Source organism: Carassius gibelio, chromosome A24 (genome assembly GCF_023724105.1).
Source record: "Carassius gibelio isolate Cgi1373 ecotype wild population from Czech Republic chromosome A24, carGib1.2-hapl.c, whole genome shotgun sequence".
Taxonomy (NCBI): Eukaryota; Metazoa; Chordata; class Actinopteri; order Cypriniformes; family Cyprinidae; genus Carassius; species Carassius gibelio.
Window position 1 is genome coordinate 21,396,621 of NC_068394.1, and position 23,578 is coordinate 21,420,198.

General features: G+C 34.4%; 2 protein-coding genes and 1 long non-coding RNA gene across 14 annotated transcripts in view; 1 reads left to right on the forward strand and 2 right to left on the reverse strand.

The window, feature by feature from the left end:
- Nucleotides 1-2,952: 2,952 nt before the first annotated feature.
- Nucleotides 2,953-4,351, reverse strand: LOC127946080 (uncharacterized). The gene is made up of 3 exons (XR_008151014.1): nt 4,295-4,351; nt 3,657-4,162; nt 2,953-3,526 (listed from the first exon to the last, which is right to left on the reverse strand). It is a non-coding gene; the product is annotated as an uncharacterized LOC127946080 (long non-coding RNA).
- A 2,058-nt stretch (nt 4,352-6,409) lies between these two features.
- Nucleotides 6,410-9,436, forward strand: LOC127946078 (transmembrane protein 14C-like). 3 transcript variants are annotated; one of them, XM_052542393.1, is made up of 6 exons: nt 6,473-6,548; nt 6,911-6,981; nt 7,067-7,151; nt 8,346-8,447; nt 8,600-8,687; nt 9,254-9,436. In XM_052542393.1, the coding sequence occupies exons 3-6, from the start codon at nt 7,073-7,075 to the stop codon at nt 9,309-9,311; spliced, it is 327 nt and encodes a 108-aa protein (XP_052398353.1). In that variant the 5' UTR covers nt 6,473-6,548; nt 6,911-6,981; nt 7,067-7,072; the 3' UTR covers nt 9,312-9,436. The 3 variants fall into 3 exon arrangements, with proteins under 3 accessions (XP_052398352.1, XP_052398353.1, XP_052398354.1); XM_052542392.1 differs by lacking the exon at nt 6,911-6,981 and having other exon boundaries at nt 6,410-6,548; XM_052542394.1 differs by lacking the exon at nt 6,473-6,548 and having other exon boundaries at nt 6,913-6,971.
- Nucleotides 9,437-9,456: 20 nt separating this feature from the next.
- The window catches only part of mak (male germ cell-associated kinase), a 52,179-nt gene continuing 38,057 nt past the window's right edge, over nt 9,457-23,578 (reverse strand). For 3 of the 10 annotated variants that reach the window (XM_052542372.1, XM_052542368.1, XM_052542375.1), the window contains 11 exons: nt 23,440-23,522; nt 22,868-23,000; nt 22,164-22,335; nt 18,892-19,059; nt 17,006-17,254; nt 16,057-16,226; nt 14,930-15,072; nt 14,361-14,489; nt 11,173-11,292; nt 10,453-10,548; nt 9,457-10,084 (listed from right to left, as the gene is read on the reverse strand). In XM_052542372.1, the coding sequence (XP_052398332.1) occupies nt 9,924-10,084; nt 10,453-10,548; nt 11,173-11,292; nt 14,361-14,489; nt 14,930-15,072; nt 16,057-16,226; nt 17,006-17,254; nt 18,892-19,059; nt 22,164-22,335; nt 22,868-23,000; nt 23,440-23,522 (1,624 nt within the window). In that variant the 3' untranslated portion in view covers nt 9,457-9,923. Of the gene's footprint in view, nt 10,085-10,452; nt 10,549-11,172; nt 11,293-12,123; nt 12,306-13,625; nt 14,154-14,360; nt 14,490-14,929; nt 15,073-16,056; nt 16,227-17,005; nt 17,255-18,891; nt 19,060-22,163; nt 22,336-22,867; nt 23,001-23,235; nt 23,523-23,578 lie in introns of those variants that run through there. The other 7 variants (XM_052542377.1, XM_052542373.1, XM_052542371.1 and 4 more) reach the window with 7 other exon arrangements.

Genomic DNA, 23,578 nt, shown 5'->3' on the forward strand with positions numbered 1-23,578 from the left:
ACTGTAGATTTTATTTTACTCATTCAAGACATCGGTTAGTTCTTGATTAATATCAGTGTTGACAAGTCTACTGACTAATTTAATAATTGTATTATTTATTTTTTTTTTTACACCAAGCATTACATGTGAGTGACAATTTCTAGGTTAGAAAATAGTGTTATGTATAGTCACTTCTTCTGAATCACCTGAAGTTCTCCGGCGCCCTCTTTTGGAAAACAGTAGATAGGCCACCCACTTGTAGGCTAGTAAGTCAGCAGGAGTCAGACCTTAGTATGCAACGTTTCAACCTGTCGCTTTAATATTTTAATAAAAGGCCAGTTATCGGCATTTTTCTCTTATGTTTACAAGGGAGCCTCAAAATAGCTCTAATTTGATATAAATTAATTATTATGAACCCACTTTTAACTGGGATTTAAAGGTATTGGAAACACAATTCAATAAAACATTAAACTTCATATTTACAGTATGTTTCTCGTTTGGTCATCTGGCGCCATCTAATGGTATTTTTTTAAACTGCAACTGCATTACGATTTACTTTATTAATGTGGATTGCAGTTGTGGTACTGTATGAGGAAGGACCTTAGCCCTTTTATGTTTGTTATGGTGATTGACAGGCTAACTATGATGTTCGTGGATGATATTGTGATTTGAAGTGAGAGTAGAGAACAAGAGGTGAAGGTACAAGACAGAGGACAAATGGAAGAGATGGCAGCATAGTGGCAAAGTTACAAGGAGCTGAAGTGGTGAAGGTGAATAAATTTAAATACTTGGGATCAGATCTCTAATTTAAATACTTGGGATCAGATCTCTAAAAGTAATGGAGAGTGCGGTAGAGAAGTAAACAAGAAGGGTTAAGTTAAGTGTAAGTGAAGGGGAAAATTTGCAAGATGGTACTGAAACCAGTTGTTGTGTGTTTGGAGATGGTGGATGTAGCACAGATAAAGATGCTGCAATTTTCTTTGGGGGAGACAAGAATGGACAGGATCAGAAATGAACATATTAAAGGGACAGTGAAGGTAGGACAGTTTGTAGACAAAGTTATAGAGAAAAGATTAAGATGTTTTGGGCATGTGCATAGTATGATATATGATACATAGATGCAGGGTATTTTGGAAGAAGAGTGTTGAAGATGGAGCCACCGGGCAGGAGGAGAAGAGGAAGACCAAAGAGGAGATTTTTGGATGTGGTGATGGAGGACATTGGGGTGGTTGGTGTGACTGAGGAAGACAGAGAAAAATGAAGACAGATGATCCGTTGTAAGATGACCTCTTATCAGGAGAGGCTGAAAGAAGAAGAATTTGGATTAAAAAAGACAAAACAAGAATAGGTCATGTTTATTTACTTTTATTTTTAAAGTACCTTGTTGGATACTTGTTTAAAACTATATATATATATATATATATATATATATATATATATATATATATATATATATATATATATATATATATAATGAATATGATTTGAAATATTAATTTAGATTTGTTTGTATAAAAACCTAATATAATATTAAAATATAAATATCATGTATTTTATATTCAATAAAATGATTGAATATTTACACATTTCTGAACAATAACATTTTCTTTTCTTTTTTTTTTTTCTTATTAGCTAGTAAAACTACACTCTAAAAACTGATGGGTTGAAAACAACCCAATTTGGGTTATTTTGGGAACCCAGCGCTGGGTCAAAAAGGGACGAACCCAATTATATTGGGTATAATATGTCACAGTTTGCCTAATTTTGCTATACTCACATAAATGTATTCTAGTGTCCTGTACCTACTAGTAAAATTACACCTGGTGTCTGGATAGTTTTTGGTCTGACTGTGCATTATTCATGTTAAAACTACATTCAGTCAAGAGCAGTGAGTGTTTTTTCTTTCATTTTCTTGGATTAACATGACAGCAGCTATAGCTAAATTAGACATAACTGTGCATTAATTCATGTTAAAACTACATTCAGTCAAGAGCAGTGAGTGTTTTTTCTTTCATTTTCTTGGATTAACATGACAGTAGCTATAGCTAAATTAGACATAACTGTGCAATAATTCATGTTAAAACTACATTCAGTCAAGAGCAGTGAGTGTTTTTTCTTTCATTTTCTTGGATTAACATGACAGCAGCTATAGCTAAATTAGACGTAACTGTGCAATAATTCATGTTAAAACTACATTCAGTCAAGAGCAGTGAGTGTTTTTTCTTTCATTTTCTTGGATTAACAATGCAGCAGCTGTAACTAAATTAGGCGCGGTCACTTTAAGAGACAATGAACGCATCCAAAATATATATTTTTTTCCTCAACTGTTTACTAGCATACTTTCCAAGGCGGGTATTTTGACATATTTTGTATGTATGTCGGCACAAAAGCAAAAAGAAGCAAATTTGGTGTGCAAGCGTTTTGAGAGACGCCTCTCTCTGCGTGAGCCCTGAACACCAAAACACCGCGTTACAGAACTTTTTGTTTGTTCAAATTGCGATTTGTATTTGTCCGTTCAGGTGCAGGAGGGACTTCGAGGAGAACTCAGAAGAGAGCTCGGTTCAATTCTTACGCCGTGATACGCAGCTCTCTCTCTTGCGCTCAGAACACATAATGCGAGTAACCAGCTACTGTTAAGCTTTTCCGCGTCTTGTGTTTGGATACTTTAATGTTCATGTAATGCTTGAGGAGGCAGCGTTTGTGAGCTCAGCATCACTTTGCCGCCGTTACTGGAGAAACCTTTACCTCTTCCGCTCTTAGCACCTCCTGCTGGCAGAAAATGAACTTGCGGAGTGCCGCCATGAATTGAATGTAAAGCTGTGGGAAAATGAATCCAAATTGAGCTAGGCATTAAACCTACAAATCTTGTTCATTTTAAAAATCACTTTTACACACAAATAACAACTATCAAAAGGTAAATATTTATTAAAAACGAGAAAAGTCAAAAAGTAACATGCATGTAAGAAGAAATGCAGAAAAGTATGGCATTAATAGCTACAGATTTCATAAATAAAGCATTGAACATTTGTTGAATATAACTTTTAAAATCAAATTGGACTTTGTTCAATTTTATATATTGTATAAAAATATACGAAAACACTATTATACAATAAATGTACAATTAGTTAAGTTCTTTACCAAATATTCTGGCATGACAGTACACAAATAAACCACAACATTAACATTGATATTATAACATTTAACAGACATTTGAGTGTGAAAGAATGTGAGCATGTGTATAAATGGCAGCGTGTAAACTCTTCTACTAAACAACACAGAACACGCATTTAACATTGTTTTTACAAATTATACACTTACAATTGGTTTTATAGTCCATGAATACAGATCATGCATCACTGTCAACTTTCATGATCTCTTTAGCATAACTGATGTAGCCATGAAGAAGCCCCATCAGCACATGTGATATCATCTACATCATTCAGGGCAGCATCCTCCTTTAAAACCACTGTTGCATCAGTTTAGGGGAAAGGACGTATTTTCTTTGAACAGCATTCATCCCAGTCACCACCTGTTCTTCATCAGTGGCCTAAAAAGAGAAAAACATTTGAAAAACTTGGCAGCACTAGTGTGAGGGCAGGTGAAATTGTTTGAATAAATGTATAGCTTTCAGAAAGCTACTTTACTGAAACATTAAAACAGTCATGACATTCACATACCTCACAAATGTTCATGTACGTGGAGGGCTGCACTTCTAAGGATTAGTTTCTAAGTTCTAAGGAAAAAAAATGGTCATAATTTACTCTCTCCATGTTGTTCAAGACTCAACACAAATACAAACACAAATAAATATTTAATATTCTCTTAATTTTTGTCCTCCATTGCTAGTTTGGGAGACCAATATTTTATTTTGAAAACCAATATTTTATTTTGCTATCATATAATTTCAGATTTATTCATATATAAATATCAGAATGAATTACTTCTACAATAACTCTGTATTTATGAGGCTTGAAAATACTGATTATCTAGACTATAAATGGATTAACAAAATTATGAGAAAATGAAAAAATGTATTATTTTTTGTTGTAAGTCTTAATAAGTCTCATAGGTTTGAAATGACATGAGGGCAAATAAATAATTTTTTGTGTGAACTTTTCCTTTAAGAGGGAAGACCAAGAATGATGACTCTCCAAATCAGACAACTCCAAAGTTGGTTTGAGTTCTGCAATGAAAAACACAGACATCAATGGTTTTAATGAAATGAGCACGTAATCACACTGTTGTTGCATCAAAGTGTGAAGTAAATAGGCAGGAGACAAAAGAAATTGATTTGATTTTTCTAATGATAACTTACATCTCAAAAGAGTGATGCTCTCCTATGTCTCTGACTTTCAACATCTACAAAAAAAAAAAAAAACCTTATTTTACTCTTAGCAAAAAAAAAAAGAACTGATAACATGATATTATGAAGTTTACTTGCCTTAAACTATCTTTCCCTCTCTTCCAAAGAAGCTGAGAAAATCGCCTCCTCACACAAGCAGACTTCTGTGTCCTTAACTCCAAAGTAAGTTTGAGTTCTGCAAAGAAAAAAGGGACATCAATAGTTAAAATATGAACATGTAATCATACTGTTGTTGCATCAAAATGTGAAGTAAACAGTCAGGGAACAATAGAAACATTAATTTTCTAAAAGATAACTCACATTAGTCTAAAAAATATTAAGTTATGTTGTCTCTGGATTTCAATATCTACAAAATACTTGCCTTAAACCTGTCTGTCCCTCTCTTTGGACTTGTTTTTCTGTAAAGTCGCTTACAAATATTGGTAGTCGTGGGTAGCGTTTTTTTGGGCTTGTTTCTAAAGTGTAGTTGCTTATTTGGGCTTATTCCCAGCTCCATAATAATTTATCAAGCAGATATTTTCTATATGTTATTTAAACGTAGGAGTTTTTCTCCACCCACATCCTGCTTCTAACTGGCTCTGATCCAGACAAGTAGAGAGAAAACATCCCTGGGGGGTGCCAGTACTGATAGTGAGGGTTCTGGATGTTAGTTTCCCCAACCTCACTAGCTGTTGCCTGTCTGTCAGGAAGTTGGTAATCCACTGACAGAAGGTGGGCACAGAGACCTGGGTCAGTTTGTCTGAGAGAAGATCGGGCATGATGGTATTGAAGGCCCAACTGAAGTCCAAAAATAAAATCCTTGTGATCCAGTGATTTAGTTTTTTTGGGTGGTGGACCAGGATGATGGCCATAAAAGATCTAACCTCAAATAAATGTTTTATATGTATTATAATTGATTATTTATATTTAACAACATAACTTTTTATATAAAGCATTATGCATTCATTATAATGCCTTAAGAATACCCTTATAAAGTGTTATAAAAATTGGCTCATAGAAGGTGTTATCCATTATTCATTTAAATTAAATGTATTAATTTAACAAACACTTTTATTCAAAGAGAAGAAGAGGAATACAACAAGCAATTCATCATAAAGAGGCAAATAAACACAGGAACTGCTCGTAATGCAATAACATGGGCCCCTTCGGGACTGGCATGCTGCTGCATTCTGAATCATTTGATGAAGTTTGATTGCACATGATAGAAGTCCAGCCAGAAGAGCATTGCAATATAGTCTAGCCTAGAAATGATAATGGCCAAGAAGTTGTGCAGTATGTTCAAGTAAAATCTGAGCCAGGAGACTTTTCTGAAGGGCATTTGAATGTCTGTGTGGGTTTCCTCCATGTACTCTAGTCCCCCCACAATCCAGAGATGCATTATAGGTTGAATTGGAGACACTAAATTGTCAGCAGGTGTAAATGTGTGTACGTCTGTGTGTGAGCTCTGTGAATGACTGGCCATCTGTCTAGTGTGTTTTTCCCTCTTGCGCCAGGGGAAGTCACTGGGATAGCCTTCAGCATCCCCATGATGCTGCAGACTGCAGAGGATAAGGAGTTTGTAGAATGGATGGATAGTTAACAAATAGGCCTAAACTGAGTTAACTTTTTAAGTTTTTGAATGGCAAATCTATGTTAAAAACGACTTCAAATCTAGACAAAGTGTCTTGAAGTTAAACTATTTGCAATGCAAAACAAAATAATTAACAGCAGGGTCACACACACACACACACACACGCACACACACACACGCACACACACACACACACACACATATATAATATATATATATATATATATTTTTTTTTTTCAAAAAGCAATTAAATAAAAAGTTAAATTCTTCCAAAAATCGGTTTGCACTTATAAAAATGTATTTAAAAAATGTATTCTTACAGAAAAAGAAACATCCTCAAATCCTCAAAACTGCCATAAGTTTTTGTAATATATATATATATATATATATATATATATATATATATATATATATATATATATATATATATATATATATATATCACACACACACGCCAGTCATTCAGAAGAGTTAAAGTAAACTTCATTTCCCATAAGTCAACTAGAAACATTTCGAAACGATTAGGCTACGTCAGGTGCGTAAGCTAGCGTTCATTTCACGATTAAGCAGTACACAAGTCGACCGTTTTTGGATCACGAGAACTTCACCTCAGCGAAAACAGATTCTCAGGCAGCGGTATTATTTAATATTTTTATTGCAACAATGTGATGAATGTAGAATATACTTTTGAGAGTAACACCAGTCTATGTTTTTTTATACAGCAGAAATGCAATTTATGACCCGAGTTATGCAAAGATCTGATAACAGCTAGAGTTTCAACAGCGCATTTTGTGTGTGTTTGAAAATATGGTTTATGGAGACACAATGTCTATTGCAAAATGTGTTTAATGGCATTGGTATAACAACGTAAACATTGTTTATGAGGAGGACACACAAACAAACATGCTAAACGGTGTTTGCCAGTAGGTTTGTGTAAGGTTACTTATGTTTGTATGTCATCCTCATAAACAATATCCTAATATTATGCTGTCACACAGTTCGTACGAAATAAAAACCATCGCACCTCTGGAGAGTCCCCGTATACCAGAAACATTATGTGTATGTTTGTGTAAGTTTCATTCAGACTGTCTGTTCCTGTCTGCAAACTTTGAAGCTGTGAATGTTTGACATTTTTATGTAACTTGTGTGTTGAGGTGTTGATGATGGCAGTGGACTGGGCTGGATATGGATACGCAGCACTAGTAGCATCTGGAGGAGTCATAGGATATGTCAAAGCAGGTAATAACAAAGCTCAAGAGATTATAATTTATAGAGTTTACATTATTAAGAGCCCAGGCTTGTTTGCTGGCCATTGCTTGTCAAACTGGGAAATTAGATAAAACATTTATCAGCTAAACCAGTTGGATCTCATCCCACAGTCGACTGGGAGAGGGTGTGGTCTATGGGTCTAACCTCAGTTTAACCTCAAAAAATTCGGTTCATCGTTTTATACGTGTCTATGTTGTTCACAGAGCATATGCAACTCCTCACAAAAGATTCAAAATTAAACTACAACCAAATTACAATTGCCATATCTGTAATACTGCATCATCAGATACTTTTCTTCATACGTTTTGGGAGTGTCCTGTTGTCAATAATCTGTGGACACATGTAAACTTTGTTTTATCGTCTTTACTACAAACTGATTACATGGCTAAGCCTAGTTTATGTCTTCTTGATGATTCTGGCTTCTGTATAAGCTCAATACAAAAAAAAAAAAAAAAAAAAGAATGCTGCTTGCTGGTTTTACAGCAGTAAAAAAAAGATAATACAGAACTGGTTTACACCACACATGTGTGGGAAAACGTATTGGATCCATAGTCTTCTCAAAATAGTTGCCTGTGAATGTACAAAAGCACAAATTAATAAGGCCAAACCTAGTACAATGGATGTTTGGCAGTGTTTTTTTACACTAAAATACAGGATTATATAAAAGTATATATATATATATATATATATATATATATATATATATATATATATATATATATTCTCCCACTGGAATATGTAAATTGATTACGTCTGTTGTTGTTTTTGCATTTTATTCTGAATGTTTGTAATGAGGTTATTTGTTATATGTAAAACATAAGTTTAAGATTACATCCCACACATGCACCACCTTTATCCCATTTTTAACAAAAACAGTTTTGCAATCATTTATTTTCACACAGATTTTGTTGGTTCCTCTATATTCAGTGAAAATGTCACAATTTGGAACCAAAAACCTGTGCATGATCTTTAAAGGTCTTCAGTTCTGTTGTACAATTGCTATTTTTTGTTTTACAAGTTTTAAGTGGATTATTACAAACATCTAAATGTTTTAAACACTCTTTATTTTGCACTCTGAATTCCTTTTGACACTTTATACAATTTATATCATTCATCAACACAGTGTTTTTGTATATTTTATGTTTTATTTATTTTGTCTTGCAGGCAGTGTTCCGTCCCTAGCAGCTGGGCTGCTCTTTGGTGGTTTGGCTGGTTTTGGTGCTTACCAGACATCACAAGATCCCAAAAATATTTGGGTTTCTTTAGGTGTGCATTTATTTTATTTTTTTCATGCATTGTGCAATTATTATATTTGTTGCAGTTGAAAAGTGATCAGCAGTATTAATGTTTGTTTTATAAAATTAGGTGACAGTGATTTTGAATTACACTACGTGTCATCAATATTTTTCCTCTCTCAGCTGCATCTGGGACACTTGCTGCTATCATGGGAAAAAGATTCTATAACTCGCACAAAATCATTCCAGCTGGTCTTATCGCTGGAGCGAGGTACCTACCACACATCACACTTCATTTGTCTAATACAGGTTTTCCCTTTTTCCTGCACGATAGAGCTCTCGACTGTTAGTAAAATATTTTCACTTATTAACAACTAATAAAAAAGATAAACAGGTCACATACCCATGCAGACTGCAGCAAAAAAAGAGATTAAAGTGAAGAGAAACAGAAATATTAAAATTCTGTTCCTGGACTTCTGACCACTTTATACTAAATCTCACTTAGCCTCTCACACTCCAAAAATTTTAGCATGTCATTTATAACACAAAAAGTACCATAAATATTACCAACTTTGACTTGCTTGCTTCCATGAAACAAAAGGGTTAGAACTTTAAATTAACTTTGATGCAGCTTTTCTATAATACCATGACTGTCAAGCTCCAAAAAATACCATAAGTAGTATTATAAAAGTTGCCTGTGTGCCTTGTCAATACATATTTTGTCTTCTTAAGTCATTCAACAGCTTTGAGTAAGGAACGGACCAAAATTTGTCATTTCTGATGACTATTAAGAAGTTTTATTTTTGCCTGACCTATTCCTTTAATTTTTTCTTGCAGTGTCCTGATGCTGGCAAAACTCGGAGCCAGAATGCTACAGAAACCTCAGCAATCGTAATACCCAAACAGAAATCATGGTCTGCTTTCATTCAAACATAATTTTCTTTGAACAACATGTCATTATAGTTCATTGTCATATTGTTGTCAGGTGAATATCTGAATTAAAGACTTCTGTTGAAAACATGCCCATTTTATGCATATAATACACTAACAAAACATTATTTATTAATTTGAGTTCAGCCCGACCCAATCACTGTTATCTCCATTATATGTGTTCATGTGTTAATTCTGAGTAATGTTTACAGAAAAAAAAAAGAAAACAAGAATATATTTAAAAACTGCATACTATAAAAAATGTCAATAGGGTTACAAAAAAATACATACAATATATGGAATATAGATCTAACCATTTCATTGAAAATAGAGATTACAGGCATTGGATGCATAAACTAAACAAGACAGATTTAAAGATCGACAAATTGTTAGGTTTGTAAAAGTCCATTGTACAGATTCTTGTTTTTAATTGAACAATTAAGGAGCCGTGGGCTTAAGTGTTGTGGATCTATCCTATATACTCCTCTTAGAAACAAAATAAGTGTTTATACAATATTCACGAGTGTTGAAACAGGCCTTAGACCTCACGGCAGCCGTAGCTCGCATGATATATATATTAGCGATGGCTTCCATATTTTGCAGCCCAGTCGACCCGCCCATGCACTGGCTGAACTGGTGGAGCACGAGTAATGAGATTGGTAGAGTTTTTGCCCAGAGCCGAGTAACTTGTTCCTTTATGATGGGTTCGATCAGCTCTCCTCTTCCATCCTTCATAATCTGAGAAGCAAGAAAGAGCATTTCACACTTGTGCAAAATCAGCAAAGCCAGAGTTAAGGGCTCCTTCTGACAGGATCATGGTAATGAAGAGGCCAAAAATTTACATTTGCCAACGGGAAGAACTGTGACAACAGCCATTATACACTGACTGACTCATATATGATGCTGCAAATGACAGTCATTTCAATGTATGTATTCAATGAAGTCTATAATAGCATTAAGTATCAGTTATGGTATCAGTTATATAAATTCACTGTACAAACAATAACAAAATAAAAGTAAAAATGAACCTGGAAGGTGTAACAACGTTAATTTTGGACCCTGGAAAGAAGTGCTGACCAAAAACTTAAACTGTTCAGAGATTTTACCTTCAGAGATCTCACTGACTGAAACTGTAGAGGAAGGTTTGGACTTTGAAGGTTTAGCTTTGCCAGTTTTTGAGTCAGCAGTGGCAGAGAGATCAACTAAGAGCAGATATAAAGATGAGAGAGAGACACAGACAGACAGAGACGGAGTGAATGAATGAATGAATGTAGAAAGAAACAGCAGATTTTAGAGGTCTAGCAACAGATGTGTAGAACACTTTTTTTTTTTTTTTATAACTAAGAACAAGAACAAACAAACAAACAAAAGCTTATATGGGGAGTAAAAATTTTGGGTCACCAAATGGATTTCAAATCCCAAACACAGCACTATTTGAGGCAATGTTGCTATGTCAGACTTGTCACATTTTTAAAATGTAGAATTGGGGGAGGGAGGCTGTTTTCATCTTAAATAATAATGTGCCTCCTCCTACCATTGTTTTGGGAATTTTCTGGTTGGTCGGGCTGCTCAATCAAACAGAGCAACGTTTTGATAATGCCTTTGTGTTTCCATTTGTCAGGGAAACAAACATACATATTATAATAAACAAAGAATATATTTTAACTTTACAAAAATTACACACTTCACCTTTAAATTTAATATCAGTATTGCAAAGCCAACATACATGCAGCATAAAAAATATGAATCTATAATGCTGTTCTAAAAAAAACAAAGAAAGGCAAAAGTTAATTATTTGAGGATGAATTCTAAAACCAAACTCTTACGTGCATGCTGGTGTCCAAGAGGGGCGAGCTGAATCCTTTGTCCTACAGTTCCCACTTCCTTCTTCTGGAAAGAAGGTATATATCCTCCAGAAAGATTGTATGTGGTTGTAACAATATTTCCTGTGAGGAGAGGCCACAACTTAAGAGTCAAGAAAGAGAACATAACCAGCTAAAGAAACAAATCAAACAAGTTTTTTTATTATCTACATTTTTGCTAAATATACCCACTCAATTCTTCTAAAAAAAAAAATGAATTTTTATAGTTTATTTAATGTTTATAGACATAGAAACTCAGTACTGTGTGTAATGCATAAAACAGACATGTATCATTTGTTGTTTTTAACTACCCTACACAGTAAACACTGCTTTTTCTAAATTCCATTTTAATTCTACTTTATTAATTTCAATTTTGAATTGCAATGCTGCATCCTGTTTGCCGTCAGTTCAAATTCAGTAAATGGATGAGTTTAATGCAATGTGGCTGCTCAATACAACGCCTAATTTAGTTACCCTAGAATGCATAAAGGAGAACAAATTGACTAAAAATAATAACATTTCTTAATTCGGCATGTACAAAAAATAAATAAAACAAAATAAATAAATAAAAATGTTATGACCCTCATCAATATAATTTTATTAATAAAAAAACAACAATTTAATAAAATAAAGTACAATGTGGTTAAAGGGTTAGTTCACCCAAAAATGAAAATTAGCCTGTGTTTTAATTGCCCTAAAAGCATCCTAGTTGACTTTCTTCTTTCAGACGAATCCACAAAATGGCACCGGTGAGCTTGCATACTTACTTCCGGTCTTGTGACGCTCGCAATTACTGTAAGGGAAACTTGGATACGAAACTTGGCTAGATGTATATAATTAATGATTTTCAAATTTAACAGCGGATAGTGGTATATCAAAGACATGGGGAAACATCATCCCTACATTTTTGCGTACCTCTGTGTGGAAATTCATCAAGATACAACACTTTATTCTTCTGTTGATTATCTGGATCAGCGTCAGGTTAGTCAGTCCACAGGGATTTCTTCTTTCAAACTCAAACCACTCAAATATGCAATACTTTACATTTTCGAAGAGCTGATTTCGTTCCGACTGTTATGTAAGGTCAAGGTTTCTAACTGTCAAACGAGAGCCACAGACATTTCTGATAAAGCATGTTTTATTAACTGTTTTTGATAATTTATAACTGTAACTGTACAATTAAATGTAATGCAATTATGGTAGGTTTGCACTAATTAAAAGATCACTGTTTGCATTCATGTGTGTTTTTAACAATGTTTATTTGTTTTGTGAAAGATCTGCAGCATAAATCATTATCCGTCTATGAGCAGCGCAATTATTTTGTTATTCTTTTGCATTAATTATCAGAAAAAAACTGATATTAAAATTAGTCATGTATTAGTTAACTGTGTCAAATAATAAAATATGTTGTGAAAATAATGATGAAACAAACTGATGCATGTGCACAATTGAGAAATGGATACTTATGAAGATAAATCGCAGTCCATGTCTCACGAGGTAAATATTTAATAAAAAAAAATCGATGTGATACAAACATTTTCGAGAAATAAGTAGTTTGTACATTTACATAATTGATAAGATGAAAATACATTATGTAGCTGTGTATACACGCCATGAGTTCAACTTTTAATTTCATGAACAGTAGGGAACATCAGTGTATTTCATTCATTCTCCGGACCCAAACACACACACGTTTCAAATCCGCTGGCTCAGTTAACATTTATAGTATAGTAATAATAGCAGTGTATATCTTATTTAAATTTGAAGTGATATTATAAATCCTGTAAACATATAGAAGGTAATATTTGGATTTCTCCGGGTGTCTGCACTGACATTTAGCACAACCGGAAATATCTATGCGCACACACTCGCAAGACCGAGATGGAGGAGATATGCAACTACCCCATTGGAGTTACCGTATTTTTCGCCTATAAGTCGCACATAAGTATAAGTCGCATCAGTCCAAAAATACGTCATGATGAGGAAAAAACATATATAAGCCGCACTGGACTAAGTCGCATTTATTTAGCACCAAGAACCAAGAGAAAACATTACCGTCTACAGCCACGAGAGGGCGTTCTATGTTTTCAGGGGTAGACTACAAGAGCACTGAGCAGCATAGAGCCCCCTTTTGCAGCTGCAGACTGTAATGTTTTCTATTGGTTCATTTCTCTCGGTTCATTTCGAATTAATTTAGATAAATAAGTCACACCTGACTATCACAGGACCAGGCAAACTATGAAAAAAAGTGCGACTTATAGTCCGGAAAATACGGTATATAAAAAAAATTGTCCTGGCCCCTCCAAGCCTTTCAATGGGGGCTAGCAGGTGTTGGTTGTCAACAGTGACATGATGTCAGAAATAACAGACGTGAAATAAAGACGTGAAATTAAAGTGAGTGCATCTGTAACAGACCTGTTAAATGTGGAGATTTGTTTTTGATATCATCAGCAGGTGAGCTATTTTCTCACTTCTGCTGACTGTGGTATGCAGAAGATGTTCAGGCCAATGATGTAGGACGTATGCATCATGCACGCGCCTCTGAGAAACGCAGGAACAAAGGAGAAAGAGTTTCCTTACTTTAGCAAAGGAAAACCCATCTCCTCTTGGCTTATATCAAAATCCTCCGACATTTCTTTCGTCACTAATCATCCAATGTCGGTGTCTTGCGTCATCCGCAAGAACGGCTTCCGTGTATGACAGTCAGCAAAGTAAAAAAAAAAAAAAGGTGTTTAAATATGTATATTTATCTTACAAAAATGCATGGATTCACTACCAGGAGGCCTTTATTCACCCCCCCAGTGCTTTGTGAGGGATGTTTTATTAGGATGTGTGCACTTTATATCACGTCGTCTGAAGTTTTTACAACCAACACCCACTTACCTCCATTGCAAGGCTTGGAGGGGCCAGGATTTTTTTTTTTAAATAACTCCGATTAGATTCGTCTGAAAGAAAAAAAAAGTCACATACACATAGAATGCTTTGAGGGTGAGTAAAACACAGTCTAATTTTCATTCTTGGGTGAATTAACCTTTTAATTTTAACCACCTTAATGCATTTGTATAAGGTTATCCATTTATTTATTTATTTGTATTCTGTGGTTGCACATTAATTTGAGAAGTTAGTCTCAGCTTTAATTCATTTGTGCTCACCTGGGCCGATTCTAGACACTGGTGCTACTCCAATGGGTGCAAGAGGTTTGTTCAATGGAGCTGAGGTGTCCCACAAGTCTTGTTGAGATTCCTTGTTGCTCAGATATGGCGTGTTCTTGCTTATTAGCCCTAAGATTGATATAATAATGTAAAGTCTAATTTATGAAAAATAGTCTAATGGGGTGTTTACATATACATCGATTTGCTGCATTAAAGGAACATTTGTTTAGAAGACGTGTTTTTAATGGGTTCTGAAAAATCTTTATGCAAATAAGCAGTGATGTAATGTGGCATCTATCAATGAGATCTAAACATGTGATGTGTGTTTTGTGAGATACTCATCTCAAGCCATTCCAAATGATCTGTACCTGTGTACATGCAGGGATATTACTTACAAAATGTGTAGAAAGCCATGTAAGGAATTGTCAGCCATTTGAGCCATTTTGATTTATGCACTGGTAATCATTCATCTTATTTTTGATATAATGTATTGTGCACCACTGCAATTCAGAATAATAAATAAAAAATAAATGAAAACAAGAAAAGACTAAATTAAACTTAGATCTTGCCTGGCAGGTATCTGGACTGGCGAAGGTAATGTTGTCTGGCTGAAGAGGTGCTCTGGTGACTAAAGTCTGGCTGGTTCAGTCTGCTGGTGTTTGGTAATTTGGTTACAGTGCTAAATGTATAAAGGGGTTTCTGGTCCTTGGTCCTGCAAAGTTTTTCATAACATAAATAAGGAAAGAGTGAAATCTCAAATGGAATAATTGAAACTGAACGTACAATAGAGAAACACAAAAGCCCTGTTATCAAACTTAGTCAGCACCCATGATACTAGACAGGTTTCGCAGGCACGCTCCCAACACAAAAGGCTGCTAAAAAGATAGGCAGCAATATAACACAGCTTTCTAGACTAGACAAGTCCTCAGCACAGATCCTTATGACCAGCCATGAACAAATCATGCTAGAATGAGTTGGGACCAAAGTTTTTTAACAAGAAGGATGTTCTTTGTGCATATGGCCATTGATAAGCCATTCATCTGCTACTAGCTAAATAGCAGCTCTACCATCATGTTCAGACTACAACTCTCCATTTCCCCTAATGCCAGTGTGATGTATGCTGATATTATACATAAACACATTGATGCAAAATTTACTGAATAACATAAATCTAGCAACTTCCTTAAATCACAGAATTTTTGTTAATTTGGCCATGGAAGAAATGGTCCCAAGGATATTTCCTCCGTTTCTGTCACAGGATGGAGTTTGGGTTCCCTGCCACTGTAACATTTGGCTTGCTTAGTGGGGTTTAAAATATACTTAATATTCATATTACAGATTTGATGGCACTGACACTATTAGATGAGAACAAAAACTATATGACACTATTGTCTTCTTTAAAAATACTTTTGAGCTGAATCAAATTTGTTCATAAGAGACAAATTATGTAGCACTTTCTGTTATTGAACTGAACTGAATCAACATTGAACTGACTCGAGCTAAATAACGACACTGTCTTCAGTTTAACTACTTATCTTAATTTCAAATAGTTCAATTTCACTTTGGATGCTTTGTTAGAAGGTAAGTAGACAGTAAGTCTGCTCACTAGGTTTCAGAATAGTGTGCTCACTGAAATGTGCTACAAATTAAATAAGTGTCAAAACTGTTTATGTTAAACTGAATGTAGTCATCATACTGTGTAGCAGTTTTCTCCTCCTCTGGGCCTTTGCTGGGTTTTTTAGAGAGAGAAGCTGCAGAATCAGAACAGTCAGACTCATCCCAGCTGTCTGAGGGTTTCATGTTGGTCTGTCCCCACCTTCTTCGTCCATTCTTCAGCCCAATCAAATTGTTCTCAGCCCCGACCACCTCATGTTAGGAACACAAAGAATCAAGCAGGCTCACATATAACAACTTTTTACGTAGGATTCAATTAAAAGTAACTAAGAATGTAATATGGTTTAACGCAATTATCAAATTACAAAGACTCCATTGTAATTATAAAAATAGGTGTCAGAGTGATTCAGTTTGCATCAAATGCTGCTCCACACAAATTCCATCTCTGCAAGTGCTATGAGTTTAGGTCACTTATAATATGCATTTGAAAATGTAATATAAATAAATAAATAAATAAATGTATGCATTTAGCAGACAGACGCTTTTATCCAAAGCTATTAACAGTGCATTCAGGCTATAAATTTTTACATATCATGTGTCCCCAGGGATTTGAACCCCCAACCTTGCGCTTGATAAGCAAATGCTCTACCAGTTGAGCTAAAACTAAACATAATAAATTACGTGTATTATTATGAAATACTTCATATTTTTACTTCATAAATTCTTCATAAATACTTCATAAATTTTAGTCACTAGCAATCTGCATGTGTGGCGAAATGTTGGTTTTAGGCCCTTTGTACATTTATATTTACTGTAAAAGAATTCACTGTTCATATTTACAAAGAGATAAACTAGGTGAAATCATTGTTCATGATAATAAAAACTTTGCCAAAGATGCAGTAAAACAAAATATAAAGTTAATAACAAAATACAAACTTTAAGATTTTGTTATATCATGTGGCATAAAAATATGGGAATCTCAAGTTTTTTAAAGGTAATTACAACATTCATTTGAGAAGGAGGTTTTGTACCTTTTGTGTGTATGGAGCGAGAGGGTCTGTCTGAGAAAGAGACTGGGGCAGAAGAATCTGCTGCAGTGGCTGATGGGAGTTTCTGCTTTGGCCTTTAGTCTGTGATGGCAGCACTTGTTCTGAGACAGACTGCAGCTCTGATCTGGGTTCACTAGGCAGAGTCATCTTTATCTGAGCCTTCCGTACATCAGGAGTCATGGGTAGGGGGCCAAGAACTTGTCCTACTTGAAAGTATGGGTATCTGAGTGCCTAATAAGATATTTATAAACAATTACTTATGCAAACATAAAATATAGATGTCAAAAATGAACTCAATTGAAATAACACAAAAAGGGACGAAAGGGTCATGTTTGTTGTGGAAATGAACTAAACAATTATTAGTACATTAGCATTACTATAATAATTCAACATCATTGATTGCTATATACATAACAATTACAATCTGTACTGGAGTCCACATGAACAATATTCCACTGTTTCATGAAACAGAGTTTAGAAAATGTCTCCGTCACTTAATTAAACATGGTGCCTTGAGGTCCCTGAGACCATGTGTTGATGCTATGGAAAAATCCTCTGTTGTGATAACTGTATGAAGCCTATACAGAATTAAAGGGGGGTTGAAATGCTATTTCATGCATACTGAGTTTTTTACACTGTTAAAGAGTTGGATTCCCATGCTAAACATGGACAAAGTTTCAAAAATTAAGTTGTACGTTTGAAGGAGTATTTTTGTTCCCAAAATACTCCTTCCGGTTTGTCACAATTTTCGGAAAGTTTTTTTCGAGTATGACGTTAGATGGAGCGGAATTTCCTTATATGGGTCCTGAGGGAACTTCTGCCGGAAGAGCGCGCGCTCCCATATAGCGAGGCTGAGCACAGACATTTCACAGAGCGATTCACTGATCAGAGCGAGAGCGTCGTGAAAAGTCACAAAAGAAGTGTGTTTTTGGTTGCCAGGGCAAGACAACCCTGCACAGATTACCAAAAAAAAAACAGCATTAAGGGACCAGTGGATGGAGTTTATTTTTACAGAGCATCAACGGAGTTGTGCAAGTGTTTTTGTTTGTTCCCTGCATTTCGAAGATGCTTGTTTTACAAACAAGGCCCAGTTTGACGACGGATTTGCGTATCGTTTATTTCTTAAGGATGATGCAATCCCAACGAAAAAGGGTCACGATCGTGTGTTGGAACCGCAAGCGGTGAGTAAAACTGCTTAAAATATCTCTGCCGGATATTGAGTGAAAACGAGCATTTCACCCCCCCTTTAAGTAAATTTATTGGCAGACTGCACTAGCACCACCCACTGAGGTGTTGCTTTACTGATGCCTCAGAAGAATGTGCTTATACTATCATAGACATATTTGCTATGAAGGAAACCAAGCAAAATGAGGATTATAGCCACTTATGCAGCATCTTTTTCCCCACTCAGGGAACCAAGGTTACATATGAAACATGCTGTAACCACATCTTGTATATTGCTAGGATTTTTTTTATAATGGAATTAGGGCTGTAGCTATCTAATATTTTAGTAATCGAGTATTCTACAAAAAATTCCATCGATTAATTGAGTAATCGGATAAATGTGTTTTGTAAAACTTGTAAACTCCACTGCAGACAGATGAATAGTTTGAATAGTGAAGATAAATCATCTGTGCACACATGTCCTTATGGGTTGTCAGTCAAGTGACACCTCAGTGGGTGATATCTGACAATAATTTGGCATGATTCTATAGTCTTCGGATAATGGTCAACTTGGAGGGTGTCGAAGTGAAAATATGAAAGCGGACGCCTTTCACACCAACCAAAAGAACAAATGTCAGACCTCAAACTGAATTCTTTCTACACCAAAACTTAATTTTTTATCAAACAATACAATTTATATATACCTTTGCAGCAGAGGGTCTTTTCTTTGGGTCCCACTGGAGAAGATCTCTCATGAGGTCTAAAGCCTCATTGGTGGCATTGGGGATCAGAGTTTTCAGTGGTGTAGGAACACACTGGGGGAAGCGGAAGTTCATTGCAGCAGCAAGCTGATAACCCTCTGGCCAGTCTGACTGCAGGGGAAAATAACTTGTACTATCAAACACATTTTACCTATGATACTAAATAAATACTGTAAAAGATAAGAACCAAATCAAGACTATTCATTATTAAAGTTACATGTAGCTCACCCTCATATATGAACAATGCCTGGAGTAGAGAAGTGCTCACAATATTGATAATATAATGAAATATTGATGAACTCCTGACAATGCATTTATCGATAGAGCTGCTTCCGTATAGATCTTCATATGTCAGGATTTAAGGCCATACAGTGTTGTTGAGAAATACGAATTGCTCTCGAAACTGTAAGGCCTGCTACATAATGCCCATATGTCAGTTTTTTGCTCCACTCGTTACTTTATCTTAATACAATACAAGTTATAAATGATTCAGTTTATTCCAAACTACATTGGTTTGTGAATCAGTTTGAATGATTCGTTCAGTTCCCTGCAGCATGCGCTGAGCCGTCTGAAGCGTTTCACTCAGAGTTGTAACAAAAAAATGTAAGAACATCAAGAGCGTTGAAGACGTGGCTTTGGATCTACATTCAATTGAAAGCAAATCTGCAAAGGCTATTGTTTGCTAGCGATGGAGATCTTTTTTTTAGATCTAATAATGATTAATAATAATTTTACATTTAAATTTTATAATAATAATTTAAATAATTTTAAATAATAATTTAAATAATTTTAAATAATAATTTAAATAATTTTAAATAATAATTTAAATAATAATTTAAATTTTTATTATTAATTATTATTATTTTTTTTTTTTTGTGCTGTCTACGTTTCAACAGGTATAAATTAGTGGTATCATGTACTGTAATCGAAAGTAGCCTATGACATTACCAGTTTGTTGTAATGTATTTAATGTGTAACTTATAGATTAAATACAATCTATAATTTTTAAATTAAATAAGCGGTCACAGAGTATGAAATGAATACCCTCTATAACTACGTTAGCTCTGTTCCAGGAGAAATGCCTTTGCCTAGACACAATTAATATTTATATTTCCACAGTATTTATGCTTGCAGAAATATACATTTATTTACATTTTGCAGAACAGACAGAAGAAGATCCGTCAATGTGCATTTGGTTCGTTATGTTCAGATGTTTGGAAACTTAGCTTAGTCATGTGAAGAGTTTTAATTCTTCTCCGTGTGAGAGGTTATTTAGACATATATAATACATAATTAATATACTTTAAAGTATAATGTAATTCAGTGATGCAATTCAGAAATTTCATTAGGTGTTTTAAGAATCTAGATCTTTCAGAAATCATTCTAATATATTGATTTATTACCAGTGCTGGAAACAGTTTTGCTGCTTAATATTTTTTGGAACCTGTGACATTTTGTTTAGGATTCTTTGATGAATAGAAAGCTAAAAAGAACATCATTGATAGTAAATCAACATACTGGAACGCTAAGCAAAAAAAAAAAAAAAAAAAAAAAAGAATACTACTACTACTAATATTATATATATATAGGGCTGTCACTTTTGTGAAAAAATAATTTGAACGGACATTGAATATCATGCAATGTATTTGAATATATTCCTCTATATAGTCCTCTACTGGATAAGATGGCAAAGAATAAAATAAAAAACAAACTGTCTAATCATAGACTGTAAAAAATGCGCTACACATGGCATTTTAAAAACTGGATATTTTATTTATAGTTCGATTACGCATATTTCACGTCATGTTCGAATGCATATTCGAATATCGAATAAAAAGTGACAGACCTAATATATATATAAATATATTTAGATATATAGATACAATTTATGTTTTATATATATATATATATATATATATATATATATATATATATATATATATATATAAAACATAAATTGTATCTATATATCTAAATAAAAATAGACTATAGATACACATTATATGACCTGCATGACGAGCAAAAGGTACTTGGAAGTCTTGTAAATAAATCGACAAAAAACATTTGCATGAGGTGGAACAGTGTGCATGACATGTTGGAGTGATTCATAGAACAACAGCCCACAATTTGCACTGCATTACTCTCAACCTAGGTGTGGAAAAATGCCAAAGATATGTGGACATTAACAGAGGCAGAAATAACAATGTGCTAAAGATGAAATAAATGCACTGAAGCCAGTTAATATTAAAACTTAAAATGAACGGACAGGGGGTCTGGAATGGAGTCATCACATATTTAATTAAATTATAAATAAATGATAAGAAAATTAACTTAATGTAAATTATTTCAGCTAGTTACATTATAATACAAATATACAGTATGTATAATGGTAAATGTGTTTTTCTATTTTATAAATTTATTACTGTGGTCTACATAATTTGGGCTACATGAGTTCTATAAAAGTTATTAATTAGAATGTCAAAGCCTAAATCCTGTTGCGAATCTGACAAATCTGACCCCAACCTGCCAGAAAAAAAAAATGTGGACTCTTTTTTGAGGACTTATTTTAAGATGCATTTTCCACTAAAAGACAACATTCTCTTCTGTCACTGCATAATCAGTCAAAGGATGAAGTCAGGAAATACAAAGACACAGAGCCTATTACATAGGATCCACAAATCTGGTGAAAGGAGCATTGTTTTCCTATTACTATCCAACTTGACAAGATGCATTCGGTACAAGTGTAGGAGTAAAGAGGGTGTTCTCCACTGCTAGAGCATGTTAATCAGTTCATGCTTTTTGGTATTTGTAGTATTGTTTAGTCGTGAGCCTTATGTAACACTTCAGCATTTGAGAATATTTGACACTAGACTAATTTTGGGAGTAACCTTAAATGCAGAATGAAGGGCTAATCTAAGTAGTTTTTTTTTTCTTCAGTTATCACAATTGTTTTAACATTATTCAATGCACAATAAACATTACTGTTAATCTTACTGTTACTAATAAACCTAGAAAAACTCATTCAAAATTGACCTGTATCACAAAGTTGTTGGTGTTTCAAAGTTCTACAAGTCAGTTTCTACAGGCCCAAAATGTAATACCTCACAAACAATTTTTTTTTCCAGTCTCCTGAATAGACACTACCTTGGGCTGTTGATCACTTGACCACTACAAATTTCCTAAAACAGGTTGTTCATCTTCACATTTGATCATACCTTCTTTACTGTACCAAGAACCTGGCAGATCTTGAAGATCTCATCCACCTCACTGTTGCCAGGAAACAGAGGTCGAAGCGTGTAGAGTTCAGCTATGATACAACCTACTGCCCAGATGTCTATTGGTGAGCTATACACTGGCGACCTCAATAACACCTCTGGAGCTCGATACCTTAACACAAACACATAAGACAGAACTTTGAAATGCTCACATTTCAGACAGTAGGGAATACCATGGCCAGTTAGACACTAGCACATTCACTCTGTTCTTAAAGTATCAAAGCTGATCAATATATAATATATAGTATACTAAAAATTAACTCATTTTGCAGAAATCCCACTTATGACTTTTCATTGAAACATAATATACCTGACAGAAGAATTGGTACCAGAGAAAAGTGATTAATGGTACTACTACTTTTGGCATGTATACGTGTTTCTTTTACTAGAAAATAATCGGTAGATCTGTATTATAAAATTACACAATGCTATCTGCCCTCCCCTAATACTATGGCCATGTCTCAGTACACAATTTACCTAGTTCCACAGTAGTAGAATAGTTTTATGTTTTGCTGTTTTTTTTTCTGTGCATTTGTCAGTTTGTGAAAATGCACATTTTCACCAAAAATAAATACAATAAAAAATAAATAAATAAATAGTAATAATAATAATAATAATTCCAGTGACAGTTTTTATACTCTTACCATCTTGTTGAAACATAGTCTGTATAAGGAGGTCGAGAGCGGATCTCCCGAGCCAATCCAAAATCAGCAATTTTCACCAGCTCTGGACCCATACATAGCAAATTTTCCGGTTTCATATCCCGGTGAAAAAATCCTACAAGATTGAGCCAAAGAGATACTGATGTCAACATTTACATAAGAACGCCTCTATGTTTATTGCTTCCACCTAATGCAAATGCAGAGATATGGAGCCTATATAACACCATTAAACCTAAATAAACATTAAAAAGTTTAGTTTGTAACAAATATACTTGGATTGTGTACACAAAATTAACACCTGTATATATATAATTTTGTATTTAAAAATTTGACTTCATAAGCTAAACCACCTTGTGTGATGGACAATAATGTTCATTCCCTTCCTTGACTGTGGGTGTAAGATAACCTATAAACATAAAACCTAAAAAATAACCTCATAAACATGTCACATATCACTATTATAAATGTAATAGCGAACTAAATAAAGTTTGTAATGTTGTTATAAAGCTTCTTAACACTTTAGTGAAAAACAAATGAGTGTAAGAAAATCTTACCATGCTTGTGCACAAATGCCAAACCAGAGAGAACTTGAAACATGATGTTCCTTATTTCATTCTCAGTAAACATCTTATTTTCCCTGATGCCAGAGAATTTCACAAAAAAGACACAGAAGAGAAAATAAAAGAGAAACAG